The 21833-nt window shown below is 45.0% G+C and overlaps 1 protein-coding gene across 4 annotated transcripts in view; it reads left to right on the top strand.

The window, feature by feature from the left end:
* LOC144799370 (monocarboxylate transporter 13-like) overlaps positions 1-21833 on the top strand; it is a 594222-nt gene that overhangs the window by 552617 nt on the left and 19772 nt on the right. For all 4 annotated transcript variants that reach the window (XM_078670636.1, XM_078670639.1, XM_078670638.1 and 1 more), the window contains one exon: positions 12373-13140. In XM_078670636.1, the coding sequence (XP_078526762.1) occupies positions 12373-13140 (768 nt within the window). The remainder of the gene's footprint in view (positions 1-12372; positions 13141-21833) is intronic.

The following is a 21833-nucleotide window of genomic DNA, read 5'->3' as shown; positions in this document are numbered from 1 at the left end:
CGACAACTCTTTGGTACCCCGGGGGTGTCAACTAGAGCTCAATTCTGTTTTTCGTGAGAAGTCCTGCCTCCTCGTGCTTCTGTCAGTCAGGCCCTCGAGCGCGCTCTCGTTTCTCCTCCCTCCTCTCCTTACCTCCTCCCGCAAGCTCGGCCCCTGCCTCCCACCGCTTTCCTCGGCAAGCCGCTCGGTGACGCCCCCCTGCAGTCGGTGGAAGCGCACTGCAGCTGCCCCACTCCCCGCGCCTCTCGATGTCAGCCTCCCGGCGGAGCTCGCTCGCTCTCCCGGTTACATTTCCGTGGATCTGAGCGCGCATCCGGCTCGGCGCCGCTGCAAAGGTAAAGCCGCAGCCGGAGCTTGGGAGGGAGCTGGGCTGGTGTTCGGGGAGCAAGGATAGACGAGGGATTGCCCCAGGGGTGGAGGCGGGAAAAGAGGACACACGCAATGTGAATAAATACACTTACTTTCATCTGCAATTTCAAAAAGCACTTGATGTGTGTATGCGCATGCATGTGTGCTTCACAGGAGACAGCGCCTGGCCGCAGCGCTCGTTCGCGTGCGCGTGTCACTTTCAAATCGCCTCCAAGGCGATGCGCGTGGCCAGGACTGTCTCCTGGGAAGCACACATGCCGACAAAAGGGGCTCGGCGGAGACGCGCTTCGCGCGGCTGGCCGAGACCTAAAAAGGGCACCCAGGTTAATAAAGCAGCTTGGTGCCATACTAATAGTTGAAGACTTGAAGACTCTATACAAGAATGGATAATATATGCACCTGTAGGTTGGTCTCTTGAGTTGTTTTTTTTTTACATTAAATGCACCACAATCAAAATAGGAGGAATTGATGTAAATTAATTTTAAAACACTGAGCTTGCTCGAGTTGCATTCATAACAGGCATTTTGAAATGCAGTAGCTTTCTCCAAATCACAGGTTTTGGCAAAGAGATATCTTTACTTTTAAGTTTTGGAGGAATGGCTGCCTAATCTTGAACACTAATGTAGACATTACTTGTAGCACTAATATCAGTCCCTATCTACTCTGATCCAATCTGATCTTTAATCTTTTCAAAATAATTTATGTTTGTACCTTGGTAACCTCATAACATCGCTGCCCACAATATGCCAGAAATGACTGCCATTTTGCCAGGGTCCCAGGATGCTTGTTTTTGGTCCAGGGAGGACCTTGCTTGGCAGGTTGGGCTGGACTGTTCCCATGAGGCACAGGTTCAAGATTGATTTGCGTATGGCTGGGTCTTAACTGGGGTGGCATGGTGAGCAAAAGAACGATGGATTTAACCCAGATCTCTTGACTGGGGGTGAATGTTTGATTTGCTCTGAATTCCGTCCATCATCTGTATGTCTTTTGCCATTAAGCCAAGGGTGATATTATGCTAGAGCGAATATTTGACGTTAGAACACAAACAATTACTACGCATGCTTTTACAATGCGGTTTTTACATCGCATGATTTTACAACGCATGCCATTACAACGCATTTTTAAAAATTACCATTACAACGCATACCATTAAAACCATAATACTTTTAGGGCACCAGTAGGGAAAGTGTTGGATAGCCGGAGGGTAAAAATTACTATTCCCACTCCAGTGAGTTCAACAGTAGGGAAAGTTTTGGATAGCATGATATGATATGATAATGATATGATAAATGGGATTGTAGAGCGCACGTTCACCCGCGGTTTCTTGGCGCTGGAGTGGAAGGACTGAGTGATACAGAGCGGGAAGAAATTAGTTGTGGGCTTGAGAAAAGAGCCAGGTTTTAAGTGATATTCTAAAGTGAGCATAGGAGTGGAGGAGACGAAGTTCTTGGGGAAAGGAATTCCATAGGAGTGGAGCCTGGGTGGAGAATCTCAGGCCTCCATGCCTCTTACATCTGAAAGACCAGGGGGACAGTAAGTTAGAGCCGGCAGAGCGTAGGGCGCGGTGGGGAACATAACGGTGTAAGAGGGAGGAGATGAAGGAGGGTCCCTGAGAGGAGAGGGCTTTGTGGATCAGGCAGCCAAGTTTAAAGAGGCTGCGCTGGGCCACTGGAAGCCAATGGAGGCTCCTAAGAAGAAGTTTAGTGTGACTGAACCTCGGCTGGCCATGAATAAGCCTGGCTGCCTGGTTCTGGATGAGTTGAAGGCGTTGAGATTGATATGCAGGTATGCCCGCGTATAGAGAATTCGCATAATCAATGCGAGACACGACCAGTCCCAGAGTGACCTGAACAAGAGCTTCACGCGAGAGCAGTCTGCTGATTTTCCGAATGCGACTCAGATGGAAGAAGCAAACGGATACTACTGAGTTAATTTGAGCCCTCATGGAGAGGTCATTGCTAATAGTAATGCCTATGCTCTTGACAGAGTCAACAGGGAAAGGAGAGGGACCAAGGGAGAGGGGCCAGAAGGTGGAGTTCCAGGGGTTGCCTTGGGGCCCAGTGAGGACTAACTCAGTCTTGTCGGGATTTAGTTTAAGCTGATTTTAATTCATCCAGGAGCTAATGAAGGTCATGATGGAATGGACGTTTTGAATGGAGGAAGGGGAAGGGTCAATGTTAAAAATGAGCTGAAGATCATCGGCATAATTGAAGATGATCACCGATCTTTTTTGAAGCTCAGAGATTAGGGGGCGAATATACAAGTTGAACAGGAGTGGTGAGAGGAAGGAGCCCTGCGGGACTCCACAGGTAAGACGCTTTCCTTCCGAAGAGAAGGGGGGGAGGGATTCTGCTTGGAATCGGTCTTGGAGAAAGGAGGCGATCCATCTCAGCGGTTGCCCCCGGATGCCGGCGCACTTGACACGGTCGAGAAGGATAGTATGGTCGACGGTATCGAATGCCGCCGACAAATCCAGGAGCACCAGTGCCTGTGAGATGTTCTGATCAGCCCCCTTTCTGAGCTCATCATGGATGGCCAGGGCGATTGATTCCGTAGAATGCTGAGGCCTAAATCCAGCTTGGTGGGGATCTAGATAGTGGGTGGATTCTATGAAGGTACTTAGGCAGTTAGCCACAAAGGCCTCCAAGATTTTGCCCAGGTAGGGGAGGAGGGAGATTGGGCGGAAGTTGGAGAGTGTTCCGGGATCAGCTCCTGCTTTTTTAAGAATGGGTGAAACCACAGCTGTTTTGAAGGAGATGGGGACCACACCAGAGGAAAGAGAATTATTCAAAAGAGAGAGAGGGGGCTTAGGAATGTTAAGAAAGATCTCCTGGCTAATATGAGGGGAGAGAAGAAGACTTCTTCAGTGAGCGTGGGGAACTTGGAAAACAGGACGGGGTTGGGGGATGCCACAATAGCATCAGGTAGTTGAATGTAGAATGTAAATTTACTATTCCCAACTACCCCAAAACCCATACCCACCCTAAACTTAAAATTCCGCATTACTTACCTTATAATGCGTTGTAATGGCATGTTACGTAATGGCATGTGTTGTAGTGATATGCGTTGTAATGGTATGCGTTGTAATGGCATGCAATGCAAAGGCAGTTGCATTGTAACAGTTGTGTTGTAAAAGCAGTGCAATGTAATGACTGTGTTATAATGGATGTTTCCCGTTTGCTAGGGAACGATGCCCCCACCAAAAAAGGCAGGATTCATGCCATTCTGTGACTGCGGGAAGCAGATGTTAGTCACAAACTCGCACAGGGTGTGCCTTTGGGGTCTCGGCTCTGGCCACAACCTGAAGTTGTGTGACGAATGTGCACGAATGCACCCGAATGCGATTCGAAACCTCGAAATTAAGTTGTACATCAACAAGAATAAAAAGAAGTTGGGGACTTCACACAGGTCCTTCGCTAAGTCATGAACATGGTCCTGAGACCGTTCTTGCGACAGATCCACTTCCGACTTAGAATATTTGGGAAAGGCTAAGTATAAGAAAGGAAAAGAGTACCTGACCCCATCCCATCACGCTTGACTCAAGAGAAAAGGCACGAGGGCAGCATGATATGAGTCGCACTCCCTTGAGGACATTGGTCATGCAACCGATACCCCAGTTGATCCCAACATGCACAGAGTTTACCAGGCCATTGTCAGCCCTGCAAAGAATCAAGGTCTTTAAGGAGGCCATGCTGCAAATTTTAAGTGTGCTACTAGATGCTTCTGGCATGCCTTTGGACCCTACGGAATTCAGTGGACAGCAGTCGGGTTACCACCAGCGCGTCCTCCCATACTACATTCTACCTTACCTACCAAACTCCAGTCCTTGCTGCTGTGACGCCGTTGCCAACTCCACAGGCACGGACTCATGTCGGACGCCGAGCCAAGGCTGGCTCAAGCTTAATTAATGTCTCATTACAAATTCACAAAAGGCAACCAGCTGTAATGACTCTAATCAGGTCCTGAAACACAGCTATCAGGTAGGGCTACATTTTCTTTTTCGTCCTGACTCTGACCCTGTTGCAGAATAGGGTACCCCCAGGATACTGATCATGATGGTGAGAAGCATGGCTTGTTCCCCCCTCATTATACTTTATACCTTGACTATCAAAATGCAAGTGGGCTGGACACCTTCCCAGAAACAGAACATAACCTGCCATATGGGCCATTATTGAAAGAAATTGCCTCATTTGCAGTGGTGGTTCAGAGGTTATCCGAGGTACTGGAGTTACAGCTGTCACCATTGTGACTAAGGCAAAGTCTTTCAAAGCCTCTTCCCCTATCACAGAGGCCAACAACCCCCTTTACTTTGCCTTCAGTGGCTCGCACCCAACTGGTGGGTGGCAGGATTCAACATTTTCTCCCTGGCTGGGCATCCATCACACCTTACTAATGGGTCTTGGAGACTGTTCAAAAAGGCCACACCCTTCTTTTCCTTTCTTCTTTACCCAATATTCCTCCCAAACCAGACCTAATTTCGAAGTAGTATCTCTCTGTCTTGGGGCGGATGGTACATCTTTTACCTTCCACACTTTCATGGGTTACACAGAACAGGTAACCGATTCAGAGAAAGGCAGCCTTTGTTATTCAAACTATTTCCTAAATGAAGAAAAGAACAGGGTCTACACCTATCCTGGACCTTTGACCCCTAAGTATCTTCTTGCAGGAGAACAAATTCAACATGCTCACATTAGCTCAGATCATATCTGCTCTGGACCAGGAAGACTGGATGGTGTTGTTGGAGTTACAGGATGTGTGTTTTCTTACACACATTTTGCAGTCCAACAAGCCTTACCTGCGAATCAGGGTGGGCCAGGAACACTTTCACTTACAGTGATGGAGGTGGTGACAGACCCATTGCTGCTGAGTTGGAGGGGTGTTTTGGAAAGGTAAAATTTGAGGCCTCTGGTTTCAAGTGGTGGACGAGCTCCACATCTGGTTACTGGAGCCATCTGTTGCCTTGAAGGCTCTTTTTGCCAGCCATCTAAAGGAGGCGGGTGCGGGTGCTCTCAGACAACACTACTGCCATGTGGTACTTCAATAAGCAGTGCAGAATGGGGTCCTTGGACAGTTGCTAGGAGGCTTTGCATCTCTGGATGTGGCTGAGCAGCAGAACATCTTTCAAGTCACCTGACAGGTTCCCTGAATGTCAGATTGGACACATTCAGCAGATGTTGTCTAGCAGGTCACGAGTGGTATCTGAATCCGGTCATGGTGTATTCTACCAGAGAGGAGAATCCTGCCTCCATCTATTCATCACTGTCAAGAATATGGAGTGTTAACAGTTTTTCATGTTGGACTTATGCAAGAAAATGTATTAAGAGATTAATTCTTGCCGGAATCAACAAAGGAACTCCTGTATGCCTTCCCACCACTACGTCTCCTGCCTAGAGTTCAGAAGATCAGGAATGACCAGCCCCAAATTATGCTAATTTCCCTGGATTGAGCCAAGAGAGTCTGGTATTCAGAACTCCTAATCGTGAGTATGTGTCCTCTGATCATGCTACCACTCCAGGAGGACCTCCTGTCTCAGATACAGGGCAATAACCTTCATCTGAATCTCTGCAACTTACACCACCGTGCACAGAGATCGAGCATCAGCAATTGGCTGAGTTTGACTTGCCGGATGAGGTGGTGGGTTTCATCTTCCCTCCAGATGTCTCTCCACAAAATCCGTGTATGCTTGCACAAATTTGTAACCTGGTGTGGTGTCTGGGATGTTGACTCCTTAAATGTGAAGCTATTAGACGTGCTTTTGTTTGTTTGATCTTTAGCCCTGCAAGGCCTTGTAGTGGGCACTGTTTTGTTATCTGTTTGCACTTCCAGCCTTTCAGCTTTTGGAAGATTTTCTGTAACAAAGAAAGGAATTGTAGAGAAGAGAGCCCTTTCAAGATGGGTAGTGCTATGCATTGACAACAGCTATGCCCTGGCCAAGAAGTAGCCCCCCAAAGTGTCTGAGAGCTGATTCCTCCAGGGCCAAGGCCACAGCCATTGCGTTGGTGTGAGGGGTGCCTGTCTTTGACATCTGCCATCCTGAGACATGGTTATGTTATGTTAAGGTATTTTATAACGCGCACAGATACTCAAGAGTGTTATTGGTGCATACATTTTCAAAGCCCTACTGCCTTGACAGCCAGGTCCCGCTGGAAGGACACTGCAACTACTCCGTCCTGCAAGAGGTTTTGGTTCTGAGTCCACACCACAGACCTACTTTTGGGAGGTACTGCTTTGGCATCTATTTTTATGTGAAGGTTCTGCAGATAGAAGTATCTGTTAGAAGAGCAAGTTACTTCCATTCAGTAACGCTACTTCTAGTGGGTACTTTAGCTAACCCCAGGCCGAGGGGCCTTTTTGTAACATCTAAAAATGTGCCAAGTTAGTGAATGACACACTGTCGCCAACAATTGTTCTATGCACTGCCTATGAGGGTGCAGAAATAGAAAAGATAAGAAACTCTCAATAATGTGCAGGGGTGGCACTTTTATGCGGCTTGGCTCTGTCACTTGGGGTGTAGTATGGAGTCAACCAGAGTGGCACAAAACCACCTACAGGCACAGAGGAGCATTGCTAGAAAATTCTCAGGATCCAGCCTGATGCCTAGGGAATATTCTAAGGCAAGGAACTTGAAGTTAGACAGAGTGTCCACCAGAAAGTGTGTTACCGAAGGAAAGTATTGCGTTCTTCAATGGCGGGTGGTCAGGCAAAGGTATATCTTCAAAGCCATCTACCTCATGCATAAAATGTTTTTTTAACACTGAGAAATCGTACTTACAAGTGCAATACAAATGTCACTTCTCCGCAAGAGATTTACACTCCAGTTCCAAGATGCTGCCTAGTTTTCATGTAAGAGCTGGGTTGTCGGTCTCCCACCTTCCTCTGCCCTCATCTCCGCAATAATCTTCCTTTCTATTTAAAAACTGTACATTCTCACCTGGCTTTGAGGAAAGTTTTGAAAACTTGTTTCATTTGTTAATTTTCCATATCTCGTCTCCTTATGTTTGTTTGGAGTATTTGTGCCCCACTGATAGCTGATTATTCCTAGTGTAAATGTAAAATGTAAATGTAAATGTAGTATACTTGTAAAGCGCACAGCTGCCCCAGCAACGGGGCGTCCCGGCGCTGTATAACTCTGGGGAACCCGTCCTGGCTTTCCCTGTGGGATGGTCCCTTGCTGGGAGTCCCCAAGGTGGAGCCAGGCATCCCCGGAATTGGTGGGGCCGTTGTGGAGATTAGGCAAGCTAATGCCCAGAGTTGCCGAGTGGAACCCCTGATTAGAGTAAGCACCGAAGTGAGAATTATCGAGTCCGCTGACCAAGGTCCACGACCCTGCCGCGTCGGGAATTGAACCCTGGTCCCGGGCTGACTTCTGCTCTCAGGCCTGCCGCCTCTAACCAGTGAGCCACACTACTCCACTAATGCCAAAGTGCCTTTTGGTGAATCTGCACTCAAATTTCAAATCAGATCAAATCCATGCAGGAGCCAGTATTATATGACATGTGGGTGCCATGGATGCCCACAACATGTCACAGATGATCACCAGGGTGCCAGAATCATCACTGTCCCAAGCATGCCCACAGTGTATCAAGAACTGTCACTATTGTGCCAGGGTGAATATTATGCCAGAGATGGGCACCATTGTGCTGCAGAGGCCCACAGAATACCATGAATTACCATCACAATGCCAATGACTTCCACTATTCAATGGGTGGGCATCACTTTACCATGAATTGGCTCACCATGCCAAAAATGACTACCACTCGGTCAGGACCAACATTGTGCCAGTTATAGGAAGGTTCATTGGATGCCCGCAATACCACCAATATGCAACGACCAGCATTTTATTAGTGGTGGGCGACATGCTGTGGATCCCTACAAGTTGCTAATATTTACCACCATTATGGCAGAGACAGACATTTATGAGGGTTGGGCATCACACCATGGATATCTACAAGTTGGAATGAAATGCCACCATTATACAGCATTCAGCATTTTACCAGGGTTGGGCAATCGGCATAATGCCATGGATTGGCGAGCAGTGGGCATCATTCTATGGTTTGCCATAAGTTACCAAGAATTACCACCGGTGTGTGATGGTCAGCATTTTACCAAGAGTAGGCCATGCGCTTGCCCTCAAGTTGCCAAGAATAACCATCTTTGGGCCAGAGCCAGAATTGTAACCATTTACTAAGCGTGGGCAATGAACCTCATCTTGTTGATGGCAAAACTTGGTAAGAATTGCCACCATTGTGCGATGCCAGCATTTCATTGATGGCTGCAGACACTGCACACTTCATGCATGCATACACATATACAGACTAATGTACCCACCAACACACGGCATCATCAACAGTAGTTGCCTTCTGCTTCTGTGCTGCTGTCCTACCACCCGCTCCTGCTTCTCTCTGATGCTCTTCATCCTCACAGAGCTGAGTCCTGCACCCAGTTGGAGTCCACAGGAACTCCCATGTGCACATTACAGCATATTATTTGCATCTCAGTGTACATGATTTCACATTAGCTGCATCACACACCTCAATGCATTGTGTGTCTTCATATTGCATGCACCTCTCTGTACATCACTTCACATCATCTGCATCTCATTACACAACCTTCCTGTGTCTACATCCCCATGAACATATTTGCATATACTTTGCACCCCAATGTATAGCACTTCACATTAGCTGCATCACAGACCTTATTGTATTGAGTGCCTCTTACTGTCTGCACCTCACTGCTCGTCAGCACTGTCTGCGTCTAGCTGCATGTAACATATTCGGAATCACTCTGCATATGCCTTCTTGTTGTATGCACTTTACTGTACATCACTTTATGTTATCTGCATGTTGCCCGCCTCCGCTTTGTGTAGGTCTCACATAAATAACTTGAAATTGTCAACACCTCCCTATGCACACAGCGTGTCTATCCCCCTGCATCACTTCACAATGTTGCATCCCTCTGCACATCACTTCACATTGTTGCATCCCTCTGCACATCACTTCACATTGTTGTATCATTCAGCACATCACTTCACAACGTTGCTTCCCTCTGCACATAACTTCACAATGTTGCATCCCTCTGCACATCACTTCGCATTGTTTCATCATTCTGCACATCATTTCTTATTGTTGCATCATTCTACACATCACTTCACATTGTTGCATCATTCTCACATCACTTCACATTGTTGCATCTCCCTGCACGTCACTTCACATTGTTGTATCATTCAGCACATCACTTCACATTGTTGCATCCCTCTGCACATCACTTCACAATGTTGCATCCCTCTGCACATCACTTCACAATGTTGCATCCCTCTGCACATCACTTCGCATTGTTTCATCATTTTGCACATCATTTCTTATTGTTGCATCATTCTACACATCACTTCACATTGTTGCATCATTCTCACATCACTTCACATTGTTGCATCTCCCTGCACATCACTTCACATTGTTGCATCATTCTGCACATCACTTCCCATTGTTGCATCATTCTGCACATCACTTCACATTGTTGCATCATTCTGCACATCACTTCACATTGTTGCATCTCCCTGCACATCACATCACATTGTTGCACCATTCTGCACATCACTTCACATTGTTGCATCCCTCTGCACATCACTTCACATTGTTGCATCCCTCTGCACATCACTTCACATTGTTGCATCCCTCTGCACACCACTTTACATTGTTGCATCCCTCTGCACATCACTTCACATTGTTGCATCCCTCTGCACATCACTTCACATTGTTGCATCAGTCTGCACATCACTTCACATTGTTGCATCATTCTGCACATCACTTCACATTGTTGCATCTCCCTGGACATAACTTCACATTGTTGCATCTCCCTGCACATCACTTCACATTGCTGCATCTCCCTGCACATCACTTCACAATGCTGCATCTCCCTGCACATCACTTCACATTGTTGCATCATTCTGCACATCACTTCACATTGTTGCATCTCCCTGGACATAACTTCACATTGTTGCATCTCCCTGCACATCACTTCACAATGTTGCATCCCTCTGCACATCTCTTGACATTGTTACATCATTCTACTCATCACTTCACATTGTTGCATCCCTCTGCACATCACTTCACATTGTTGCATCCCTCTGCACACCACTTTACATTGTTGCATCCCTCTGCACATCACTTGACATTGTTGCATCCATCTGCACATCACTTGACATTGTTGCATCCATCTGCACATCACTTCACATTGCTGCATCCCTCTGCACATCACTTCACATTGTTGCATCTCCCTGCACGTCACTTCACATTGTTGCATCATTCAGCACATCACTTCACATTGCTGCATCCCTCTGCACATCACTTCACATTGTTGCATCATTCAGCACATCACTTCACATTGTTGCATCCCTCTGCACATCACTTCACATTGTTGCATCCCTCTGCACATAACTTCACATTGTTTCATCATTCTGCACAACCTCTCACAATGTTGCATCCCTCTGCACATCACTTCACATTGCTGCATCCCTCTGCACATCACTTCACATTGTTGCATCCCTCTGCACATCACTTCACGTTGCTGCATCCCTCTGCACATCACTTCACATTGTTTCATCATTCTGCACATCATTTCACATTGTTGTATCATTCAGCACATCACTTCACAATGTTCCATCATTCTGCACATCACTTCACATTGTTGTATCATTCAGCACATCACTTCACAATGTTGCATCCCTCTGCACATCACTTCACATTGTTGCATCCCTCTGCACATCACTTCACATTGTTGCATCCCTCTGCACATCACTTCACAATGCTGCATCCCTCTGCACATCACTTCACATTGTTGCATCCCTCTGCACATCACTTCACATTGTTGCATCAGTCTGCACATCACTTCACAATGCTGCATCCCTCTGCACATCACTTCACATTGTTGCATCATTCTGCACATCACTTCACAATGCTGCATCCCTCTGCACATCACTTCACATTGTTGCATCCCTCTGCACATCACTTCACATTGTTGCATCAGTCTGCACATCACTTCACATTGTTGCATCAGTCTGCACATCACTTCACATTGTTGCATCATTCTGCACATCACTTCTCAATGATGCATCCTCTGCACATCACTTCACATTGTTGCATCTCCCTGGACATAACTTCACATTGTTGCATCTCCCTGCACATAACTTCACATTGTTGCATCCCTCTGTACATCACTTCACATTGTTGCATCATACTGCACATCACTTCACATTGTTGCATCTCACTTCAGCTTTTCTTATTTCAAGACACGGCTGCAGTTATGTCATGAATCACAAACATCCTGCCTCTCTTTTTAAAGTCTTGTGTCTTGTTTCCTAAAGTACCTGCATGTGAGATATGTACCTAATAAATATGGACTGGGCTACTCTGTTCAGCACAGCTTTATTTTAAGGGAAATAAGTGTCACATATTGCTGCATAATTTGATTTCCTATACTGCATAATTACGACAGTGTTACCTCATGATTTGGTCTCCCACTGTTGCATAATTCCATTTCTCTACCTTAGTTTTAGGAAGGAATTACTTTTGTACTCTGTCTTTATGGACATTACTTGGGTTCAAAAGCGTCCCAAAAAGTTGTATATTCTTAGCCACATATTGCACCTCAAAGGAATCCAGACACTATACTGAGACTTTCAGCAGCAGTGGTTTCTGTGTCCAAGTAAAAAAGCACTTTGCTTTCTGATGGCCATGCAATCAACTTCAAAAAATCAATTTTCCATAGTGATTTAGCACCACCGATGGGATGTTTATGCGGATCGTGCCTCTTTCCTCCCACAAGTACATTTTTTTAAATGGACCCAAAAACTGTGCTTCAAATCAGGGTCTACCATTGTACCCATGATATTTACTCTTTTGTAGAGGTGTGATCCCAGTGATCCAGGCTGGCCCTTGGAGAGCTAGTGAGGGAGAGCTCAGTCTCATGTGAATTTGCTAACGAGCCCCTGTGTTTCTCTCTTTCTAGGCATAGGCTACGCCCTGGTGTTCACCCCTTCCATTGGGGCTGTTGCTCGATACTTCAAGAAGAAGAGGACCTTGGCCACCGGATTGGCCTTCACAGGCGTGGGCCTTTCCTCCTTTGCGTTTTCACCTCTTTTCCAGTACTTGGTGGACTCCTACAGTTGGCGAGGAGCCCTGATCATCGTTTCTGGCATCACCTTGAACCTCTTGGTCTGCGGTGCCTTGCTTCGACCTCTGACCTTGAAAGAAGACCTGGCCCAGGCAGAGGACACAGACACTAGTTGGTGCAGGCAGTGCTCTGTGCTCTTCGGCTTACCCTTGCTCTCCCACTGGCCCTTCATGAGATACGTCTTGGCCATCCTCCTCATCAACACTGGCTACTTCATCCCCTACGTGCACCTAGTGGCGCACGCCCGAGTTCAGGGCTTCAGTGAGTACCAGGCTGCCTTCCTTATGTCTGCAGCTGCTATCATCGACATCTGTGGACGGCTCTTCTCTGGTTGGCTGGCTGACAGAGGGACCTTCAAATTACAGCACCTGCTCACGTTCTGGACCGCGGTCACAGGTCTAAGCCTGATCACAATCCCCTTGGGACAAAGCTACTATGCCCTTTTGGTCATCAGCTTGTTGTATGGGCTGGGTGCCGGTGCAATGACCCCTGTTGTGTTCTCTCTCGTGCCGCAGCTCGTTGGCATCAGACAACTTCTGGGAGGCTTAGGCTTGCTGCAGATGCTTGAGAGTGTGGGTGGCCTCCTTGGAGCTCCGTTGTCAGGTAAATTCCTCGTCTTTTCCTTTGTTTGTCTATTTTGTGGGAACATTATACTTTACAAAGTGGTTCTTTACCCCGCAGGCATTATAACGTATTGACTTTTACAACACGTAATACCACTCTGGGCATTACAATGCATACCTTTACCCCTGCAATTCAGTTGTATTGTCTGGTATCAGATCTATCTATCTATCTATCTATCTATCTATCTATCTATCTATCTATCTATCTATCTATCTATCTATCCAAATATATTTTGCTTTACATGTATTTGTGTATATATAAATATACATCAGAAAGAAATTACCAAACGGCTCTACGGTGCCAGCCACTGCTGGTTTTATTCTATGTGAAACAAATATATATATATATATATATATATATATATATATAAAAAAAAAAAATATATATATATATATATATAATGCTCCACTGCCCCTAGAAACAGTAATGACCAGCACACTCGTAGGTATAAAATCCCGACTTGGATTCATTCTTGCCCAAAAATAACAACATGATTCATAACAGGGGGTGGTGATGGACTGAGTATCTGAATTAAGCAGAACACTCCTACCCAGTCAAAAGATCAGGGCTTTTTTTTTTTTTTTTTTTTGGGAGTTTTATATAGCGCGAACTAGAACCGAACCGAATCAGTTATCAGAGCGCTTTACATAGCACCAGTTACTTTCATTTTTTTTTTTTTTTAGGCACGGGGAGATTAAGTGATTTGCCCAGAATCACAGGGGGTTATTGGCGTCGTTACCGAGACTCGAACCCAGATCCCCAGGTCCGAGGTCGAGCGCCTTAGCCGTTAGGCCAACCCCTCTCCCCTCTCCGCTTGATCCATCACCGTTTTTTAGCTCACTGCACCATCCCAGTTCAGAACCTGGCTACATGCAAATTAGTCTGGCCCTGGCCCAGTGCATCATGGGAACAGGGCAGACCAAACTACCAAGCCAATTCTTCACTGGAAAGGAAACAAGCTTCCGGGGACCGGTTTCTGGCATTGCAGCCGTCTTCGGCCCGGCTTGCTTGAATCCTGATGGTGCAGTGAGCAAGGGACTCACATCTGAGTATATCCTTCCACACTTGTGGTGGCCAAAACGATTCATAACAGGGGGTGGTGATGGACAGAGTATCTGAATTAAGCAGAACACTCCTACCCATGATGCACTGGGCCAGGGACAGACTAATTTGCATATAGCCAGGTTCTGAACTGGGATGGTGCAGTGAGCTAAAAAACGGTGATGGATCAAGCCCTGATCTGTTGACTGGGTAGGAGTGTTCTGATTAACTCAGATACTCTGTCCATCACCACCCCCTTTTTGAAACAAAAATAACAACAAACGCGTTCAGCCTAAGCCCTCGTCAGTGTCGACTGGCGGCGTAGAAACATGCATACATATAGTTAAAATATCCAAAACTGAAGAAGGACATTTCATTCACAAATAGTGAGCGCCATATTGTAGTGTGCAAGTGGTTTACAGCTTATAGAGATGTTAACCATATCATTGATTCTACATTTCAATCTAAATTCATTGTAACAAATAAAAAAATCAATTCAGTTATTTACAATCGAATAAGGAGACAGTTATATCAAGTCTCAACTTCGCTCCCACTTCTGACACAATCCATATTATCTCGTGTCCATGTGAATATATTTCAATTGGCAATCTGGAAGAGTCCACTAGATTGGTCAAAATATGAGTTCAATACGCTGAGATTGATTGAGAACCACATCAAAAAGAAATTGAACAAATTAACAATGAGTTCGAAAATTCAGATCAGAAGGTATTAATTGCTAAATATCATGAGGAAATGATTGACTCAACAACAGAAAGACATCATTTAAATCAAGATAAGCACATACATTTCCAAAAGACAGTATCGATTATGAGATAGGACAGGTTTTTACATTCTGCAAGAAATTTGACTCACAGACATTGTGGTCTGCTGACCCCATCATGCCACCATTTCGGTGAGGGCTGCCAGTCATGGAGAGTAGCAATTTGTGACTTACTACACAAATATTCGGGAGGTACATCAGATTGCAACCTCAGTGATTCTGAATTTTTTAGACTGACCTATTCGTGTATAGGTCGATTTCCAAAATACTTTTGTCTTTGAAAAAAGTTGGCGTGCCCTTTTTGTGCATGGAAATTTCGTTCATCAGGCTCTAAATACCCAGGCTTTATAACAGCCGGGTATTCTGGACAATGTCCTTCTGATGAACTGGGCAGGAACCTTTCTGTACACTTTTTCCACTGATACAATGCCTCTAAGGAGTTCTGCTAAGGAGTACCAAAGCAACAGTGTTCCTCATTGCTCCTGAAACAATGGCGGCTTCCAGGCCTTTTTCACAGTTGCGGCCTGTGCAGGTAAGACTGGTGGGGCTGGGTGGCGGTGGGATTTCGACAGACAACAAAGAGGGAAAATGTAATAAATAATTAATTTTCCCTTGTCATCGTCTGTTGAAATCCTCCTCACCGCTCTTACCAGCATGGGCCGCGGCTGTGTCTTCTTTGATAAAGGTCCAAAGGGCATCTGTAACAGCATACACAAGAGGATCTCACCAAATAAAATATTTCAAGATACCACTAGAGTTTGAAAGGCTTGAAGTAAGTCTTTGCCATAGGAATGGAATTTGGTGCTTTCTAAAGTGATGTCTCCTCCTTTTGAGGCCATATGCAAGGCTTCATTGCAGTGTCTGTCTTGGAAGGCTGAGTTGTTTTAGTTGCTGTCACTTCAGCACATACAGTTAATGAGCAACCAACCCTTTCAGCCCTTGAATCCTAAACAATGTTCCTCTCTAATAGGGTAGTGATGAGAAGTCATACCTTGTTTGCTTTTTAGATGCAGACTTAGGGATATTGAAGACGACCTAATATACCTTGGTCTAGAGCGCTTTCTATAACTCGGACTCCTTACCACACCATGTTTCTAGGATGTATGACAGAGTGGGTAATGTTTGTGCTGCCATCACTTTTAAGAAGTGGGTGTAGGACGGGCAGCTCAGTTTTTTGTTAAAAAATCTAATAGCGAAGATTAGTGAATGGGCTTTCGCTTTTAGATCCATTTTTTGGTCCTTTTATGTCGTGCCCTGCTCCAGTATTATACCTAGGTATTTATAAGAAGCTTGCTCTTCCACTTGAACACCCTTGACGTACCATTTAAACTTTTTTTTCTTGGGATCCACTAGGCATAGAACCTTCGTTTTCCTTTTATTCAACTCAAGGTTTTCCCGGTCCAGGTAAATTACTAGGTTGTTTATTGCTCCTTGCAGACCAATTGGGCTTTGACTCAACACCACGATGTCAACTGCATATTGTAAAAAAGGAATTGGTGACTCTTAGCTGATTGCATGAATTTTGTTATGTCTGCTAGAAACAGATTGAATAGGCTCGGTGCCAGGACGCAGCCTTGTTTTAGGCCGTGCTGTGTATTTATTTTGGCTTATGCTCTACTCCTGTCATCTAGTGTCACTCTTGCCCAGGTTTCACTGTGAAGGGTGATGATTGCATCCAGTAATTTGGTTGGTAACCCCCAGGTTTTTAGATTTTCCCAAAGTCGAATTCTGGTCACTCTATTGAGAGCTGATTTCAGGTCGATTAAGCATGCAAGTAATCGTGTTTTTCTTTTTACTGCTTTTTCTGTTATAAGTGCCAGGGTTGCCAAGTTTGTAGTTGCTCCCATCCCTGACGTAAAGCCTGTTTCAAACTTTGGAATTATGCTCTTTTCATATATCCAATCTTGGAGGTGAGCTTGGAGACATGATGCGTATAATTTAGCCTCTATATCGATCAGGGATATCAGTCTGTACTTTTCTGGCTTACTGTGGTCTCCTTCTTTAAATATTGGATGAATTATATTCCCTTTCCAGGAGTTTGAAACTTTGTTCTGGCTATAAATGTGGTTAAAGAGGGGCGTGAGATAGTCTGCCCAAAAATCAGGTGCTTGCTTGAATAGAGCATTTGGGAGCCCGTTTGGTCCAGCTGCTCCCTCCGTTTTTTTATTTTTTTATTATTCTTCTTAGTTGTTTAGCGTCGGTGAGATTATTTTGTTTGTTACTACTTATCTCTGGTTCTGTCTGATGCCTTTCTTCATGAGGCTGGGGACTGATTTTTTCTTCTCCGTGCTTTTACTGTCGAGGTGATTCAAAAGCCATAGTTGCTGTAGCATACCTATTATGGTCCGTAGTGATGTACATGTTTTGCACATGTTGTATCCATATTTCTTCACCTATTCCTGCATCTTGTTGGAGTCTTGGACCCTTGGTCAAGTTGTTAATTATTCCCCAGAACTCCCTGCTTATTGACAATTTGCTTACCCACAGTAATTTTTTCCAGATGGTTTCTTTGTACTCTATTTTTGCTTCCCTTAATTTTTCCTTGTACTTTTTCTGCATTTCCTTAAGATTGCCTTTGTCTGGTTTTTTACCCTTTCTTGCTGCCGCTGCTTGAAGTCACATCTCTCTAGTGATCCTTCTTTTTTGATCCCGCAGTTGAATGTTAAACCATGGCTCCTTCCTGGTTTCTATTTTCTTTTGGTGTCCGGGAATGACTGGGAATTTTTTTTAATGAGAACTTGACCCAAAAGTTCCCAATGTTTTACTGTTTCTTCTTCTTTCTGTGTCCCTATTTGATTCACGTGATCCTGGATTGTATCCATTTTTATCTTTGTGTCAGATCCTCGCCACTTAAATTTCCTCAGGTTATACTTTTCTGGATATTGTACCAGAGACTTTAATTTTCGTGCCTGGATTAGTATGATGTTAATTTTCAGGATCTGCGCAAAGTGATCACTTTCTGGGTGTGGATACACTTAAAAAGAATCAATCATGGGGATGAGGTTATTGCTGGCAGTACATACATTGCTAATGCATTGAATGAGTGGCAACATGCGGCATCACTAATGTGGTTTAGACAAAGAATACATCTTAAATCCAGTTTCCTACTTTTGAATTCAGATTTTACACAGACACTAAACATACACTGAAGAAGGCTTTCCAAATTGTTTGTATCCTTTTGATTCCTAATCTCTCGCAATAATGATATTGCCATCTCTTCACTGTACCTACAATATGTACTTATGCCAGAAAAAAACGTCTCTACAATTTTCAATTGCAAACAAACTCCCTTCACAAAAAAGTTATATACATTCACAATCTTATCTTCTTTTTGAAAAAAAAACACAATTGGACTTATGTACATAAATTGCCCCACTGAAGTTGGCCAAACTCTGCAACTCTGTCAGAAAATTCTTCCATTTTATCTGTTTGTTTGTTGTCCATGCGTTCAGACCATCTGGAGGTTTTACACTCCATTAAATATGCATAACACATATGAAATCAATCGGATCAGATCTTAATTCAAGAATTTAAAAAATAGGGCATGTGAATTAAAAACAAATCCTTTTAGTTTATAATTGAAATAATATATTTTAAAATAAATGAAGTGCATGAAATATCTAATGTAGAATCTGGAAACGCTGCAGGAAAAATGAAGCTGCTTGATGCAAAATGCAGAATCTTCCTATAATCTGTTCTTATATTTTTTACAAAAAAATAAAATAAATAAAGTTAGACTGGGAAGGAATCTGCCTGTGCCAAGCCTCGAACAACCTCAAACACTGAATCAATTCTTTAAGATGGTGCAGTGATTGAGGTTCACCTCTCTTGTCCCTCTGATTGCAGGGTTTATTTAAAGTCAATAACCACTATACAGGGAAAGTCCATAAAGGACACACCACATCTTGAAAGAGGTGATTGCACTCTACTATTGGGAAATGTTAGTTGGCTACATTTACACAGTGTTATGTTCTGTTGCATTGCCCCTCTTGTGTTTGTTATGAGGCAATCATTCACCGATTGACATGATCCTTTCCCTCTTTTACCAAGTTTAACCGTTCTCTCTTCAATATTACAAGAGCCACCATCCGGTGCATATCATCAATTACAGACCTCTCCATTTCTCCATCCTCTTACTAGTATTTTATATTTTGTTTCTTTCTCCAGCATAAACAACATTGTCTTGTCCCACAGCCTGTAATCGGCAGCGCACAAAACCATTTTAACTGATTATTAAAACATTTGCATTTAGTGACTAGTAGCGTAATCTTCACTCCTCGAGTAAATTGTCTTTGCAATTAAGACCCCTGTTGCCCCCATATGTTTGTTCTTTCCAAACGTTCTTCTTCCATCTCTCCTTTTCTACCTTCTTCTGTTTCCACTTGCACCCCTCTTTTAAGCACCCACTTCTGCTTGCACTTTGGTGCAATGTATGGGACCACGCATGCCTCTTTCCTCCAACCTCACCCCCTTGAAAATGCGCCTCATGCACTCCTGAAGCAGAACGAAGAAAGAAGGCGTACAGGAGAAGAAGGATCCTGGGAGAGAGGCACTATGGTCGTAAGCAACCTTAGCGACTAATTTGTGCCGGACTTTTACAGCTTTCTTCTTTCTTATCCTTGCCTTTTCCTAGTCTTTTTACATTTGCCTAGTTCCCCAAAGATGGGGGAAATAAGTCACAAGGAGCATATTAACTAGAAGTCCCAAATTTAGACTCTTGCAATTAACTTTCGACCTCCCACACATTTCAAGGATGTTAAGTGCATCCCGCCAGTACAGAGTTTCATGTTAGAGACTGAGGGATCATGTGGAGTCTGGTGGCTTTTCAGCTCCACCCACCTTGCCTTCCCTTGCCTTTTTAGAAGTGAGCAAACTACTGATTTCTGCTGGTTCAAGCCCAGCGGTAACAGCATTGTCCGTTCAACACAGAACATCCGCCTAGAAGCATGTTTTCCAGCCAAAATCTCCTGTGTCAGTCATCCCAGGCCCAGGCTGGGAAATAAATAATAATGCCACCCCCACCCCCGACGTTTGGAGATACCAGCTGTCCCCAGGATTCAATATAAGTGTGCCCCTCTCACTTATCCAGTCTTTCCCTTATGATCTGATGAATGTCTACACACCGTATCTGAGAAAGAACCCGCAACAGAGACCAATTTTCTTTAAGGGGTTGGGTCCAAATACTTAGGACTGCAGAGGAGATATATGCTGCTGAGCCTTGCTGAAAAAGGGGTGCACTACAATGGTATTTATAGAACATGCCCTACATTGCTAGATCTTAAGATTATGTGTGACTATGCTGCTGTGGTTTGGTTAGCACTGGTAAGGCAGACCGAGCATGGAAACGACGTTCCATGGCACAGCCTATCTAAAGTTGAACATATGTTCATCCTGCTCAAGAAAGTATTGTAGTTGTGAAGTTGATGCGTGACTCTGAGAGGTTGTTTGTTGCTGCTGTGAGTTCTGCATTGTGATACTACATATTCCTGAAAATAATGTTTTGTAGAAACTGTCGAGAGATCCTTTGGACTGAATATTGGGGTCCCAAGCATTAAGCCTTCACCCAACATAGGGGCCGATTATGATTGCGGTGAATCCGCATCCTCCGGGCCGGCGGAAGCCACCGCCGGCCCGGAGGATGCGGGAAAACCGCTGCGAGGCCTCAAAAGACCCACCGCCATATTAGGATGGCGGTGGGCCTTGAAATCCGTCCGCAGCTTTTCTGCCGCGGTCGCCTTCCGACCGTGGCGGAAAAGCTCTGACATGGCTGGCGGTGTCTATCAGACACCGCCAGCCATATTAGGATGGAGGAAAATATTTATGCTTTTCCACGGCGGCTTTTCCGCCATGGGAAAGCATACAGACATTCACTTTGGGGGCCGTTGCGGGCCCCCTTGGTGAAGGGGGGGTGGGGGGTGCACATGGGGGGTACCTATGCTACCCCCCTGCATTTGCGTGCACAAAGCAGCAGGCACCGCGCGGTCCCTGCCGCTCTGTGCACGCAAATGCGATGCATGCATTTGTAACATTGCGGCAGGTGCAGCTTGAAGCTGCACCTGCCGCAATGTTAAAGAAAGAGGATATGACCGCCACCCTGGCGGTCACATCCTAATCTGCACGGAGGGAACGCCGCAGGCCATGCGGACGTTCCCTCCTCCTCTGGGGTCGCGGACGGACTCAAGTCCGTCCGCGATCCTAATCGACCCCTTAGTCTTTTTCATTCCCCTCTCTCTATTATTAGAGAGGGGTATTTGTTACTAGTGACCTTAAATGTCAAGAAACTAGGCCCAAACAGTAGTAGAACGAGGTAGACCTATTGTGAAGAAGAGGATGAGGTAGAGGCCAAATAGTATCAATAGAATTTATATTTTGAAAGCGTTTATAATGTCTCAAAATCTCCAGAATCAAAAACCCTTCATTTTCCAAAGGCACAAAGGCCCCGTAGTACCGTCCTTTCCCAGGTCTCCTCTAGCCCTGGCTGCCTACCAAGAGAAAGGAGACTGGTAAGTGTCTAGAAGACCTTTGTGGCCTACCTTTTAACCAAAAACACCTGTCTACATTTAACCCTCCCTTAGGTTCTCTGTATTCTGCTTGCCGGCTAAGTTAAAGGAGATGAGTGAGGGACTAAGAGACCTATATACTGCATGTACCTTGAGTGACCTTTCTCTCAATGTTATATAGGGTAGTCGAGAGCCCTTTCTGAACCCCCTGGCCTTTGGTTCCTTTTCCTGGTGATTGTCCTGACCCCTTTCCTGACTCATCCCATGTGTTCCCATTAGGTCAATCAATCAATCAATCAATCAACCAATCAGGCTTTTGCAGAGCGCACTACTCACCCATTAGGGTCTCA

The sequence above is a fragment of the Lissotriton helveticus genome, chromosome 12, assembly GCF_964261635.1.
Source record: "Lissotriton helveticus chromosome 12, aLisHel1.1, whole genome shotgun sequence".
Classification (NCBI taxonomy): Eukaryota; Metazoa; Chordata; class Amphibia; order Caudata; family Salamandridae; genus Lissotriton; species Lissotriton helveticus.
The sequence above is the reverse complement of the archived record's forward strand: the minus strand, read 5'-3'. Positions and strand labels throughout refer to the sequence as shown.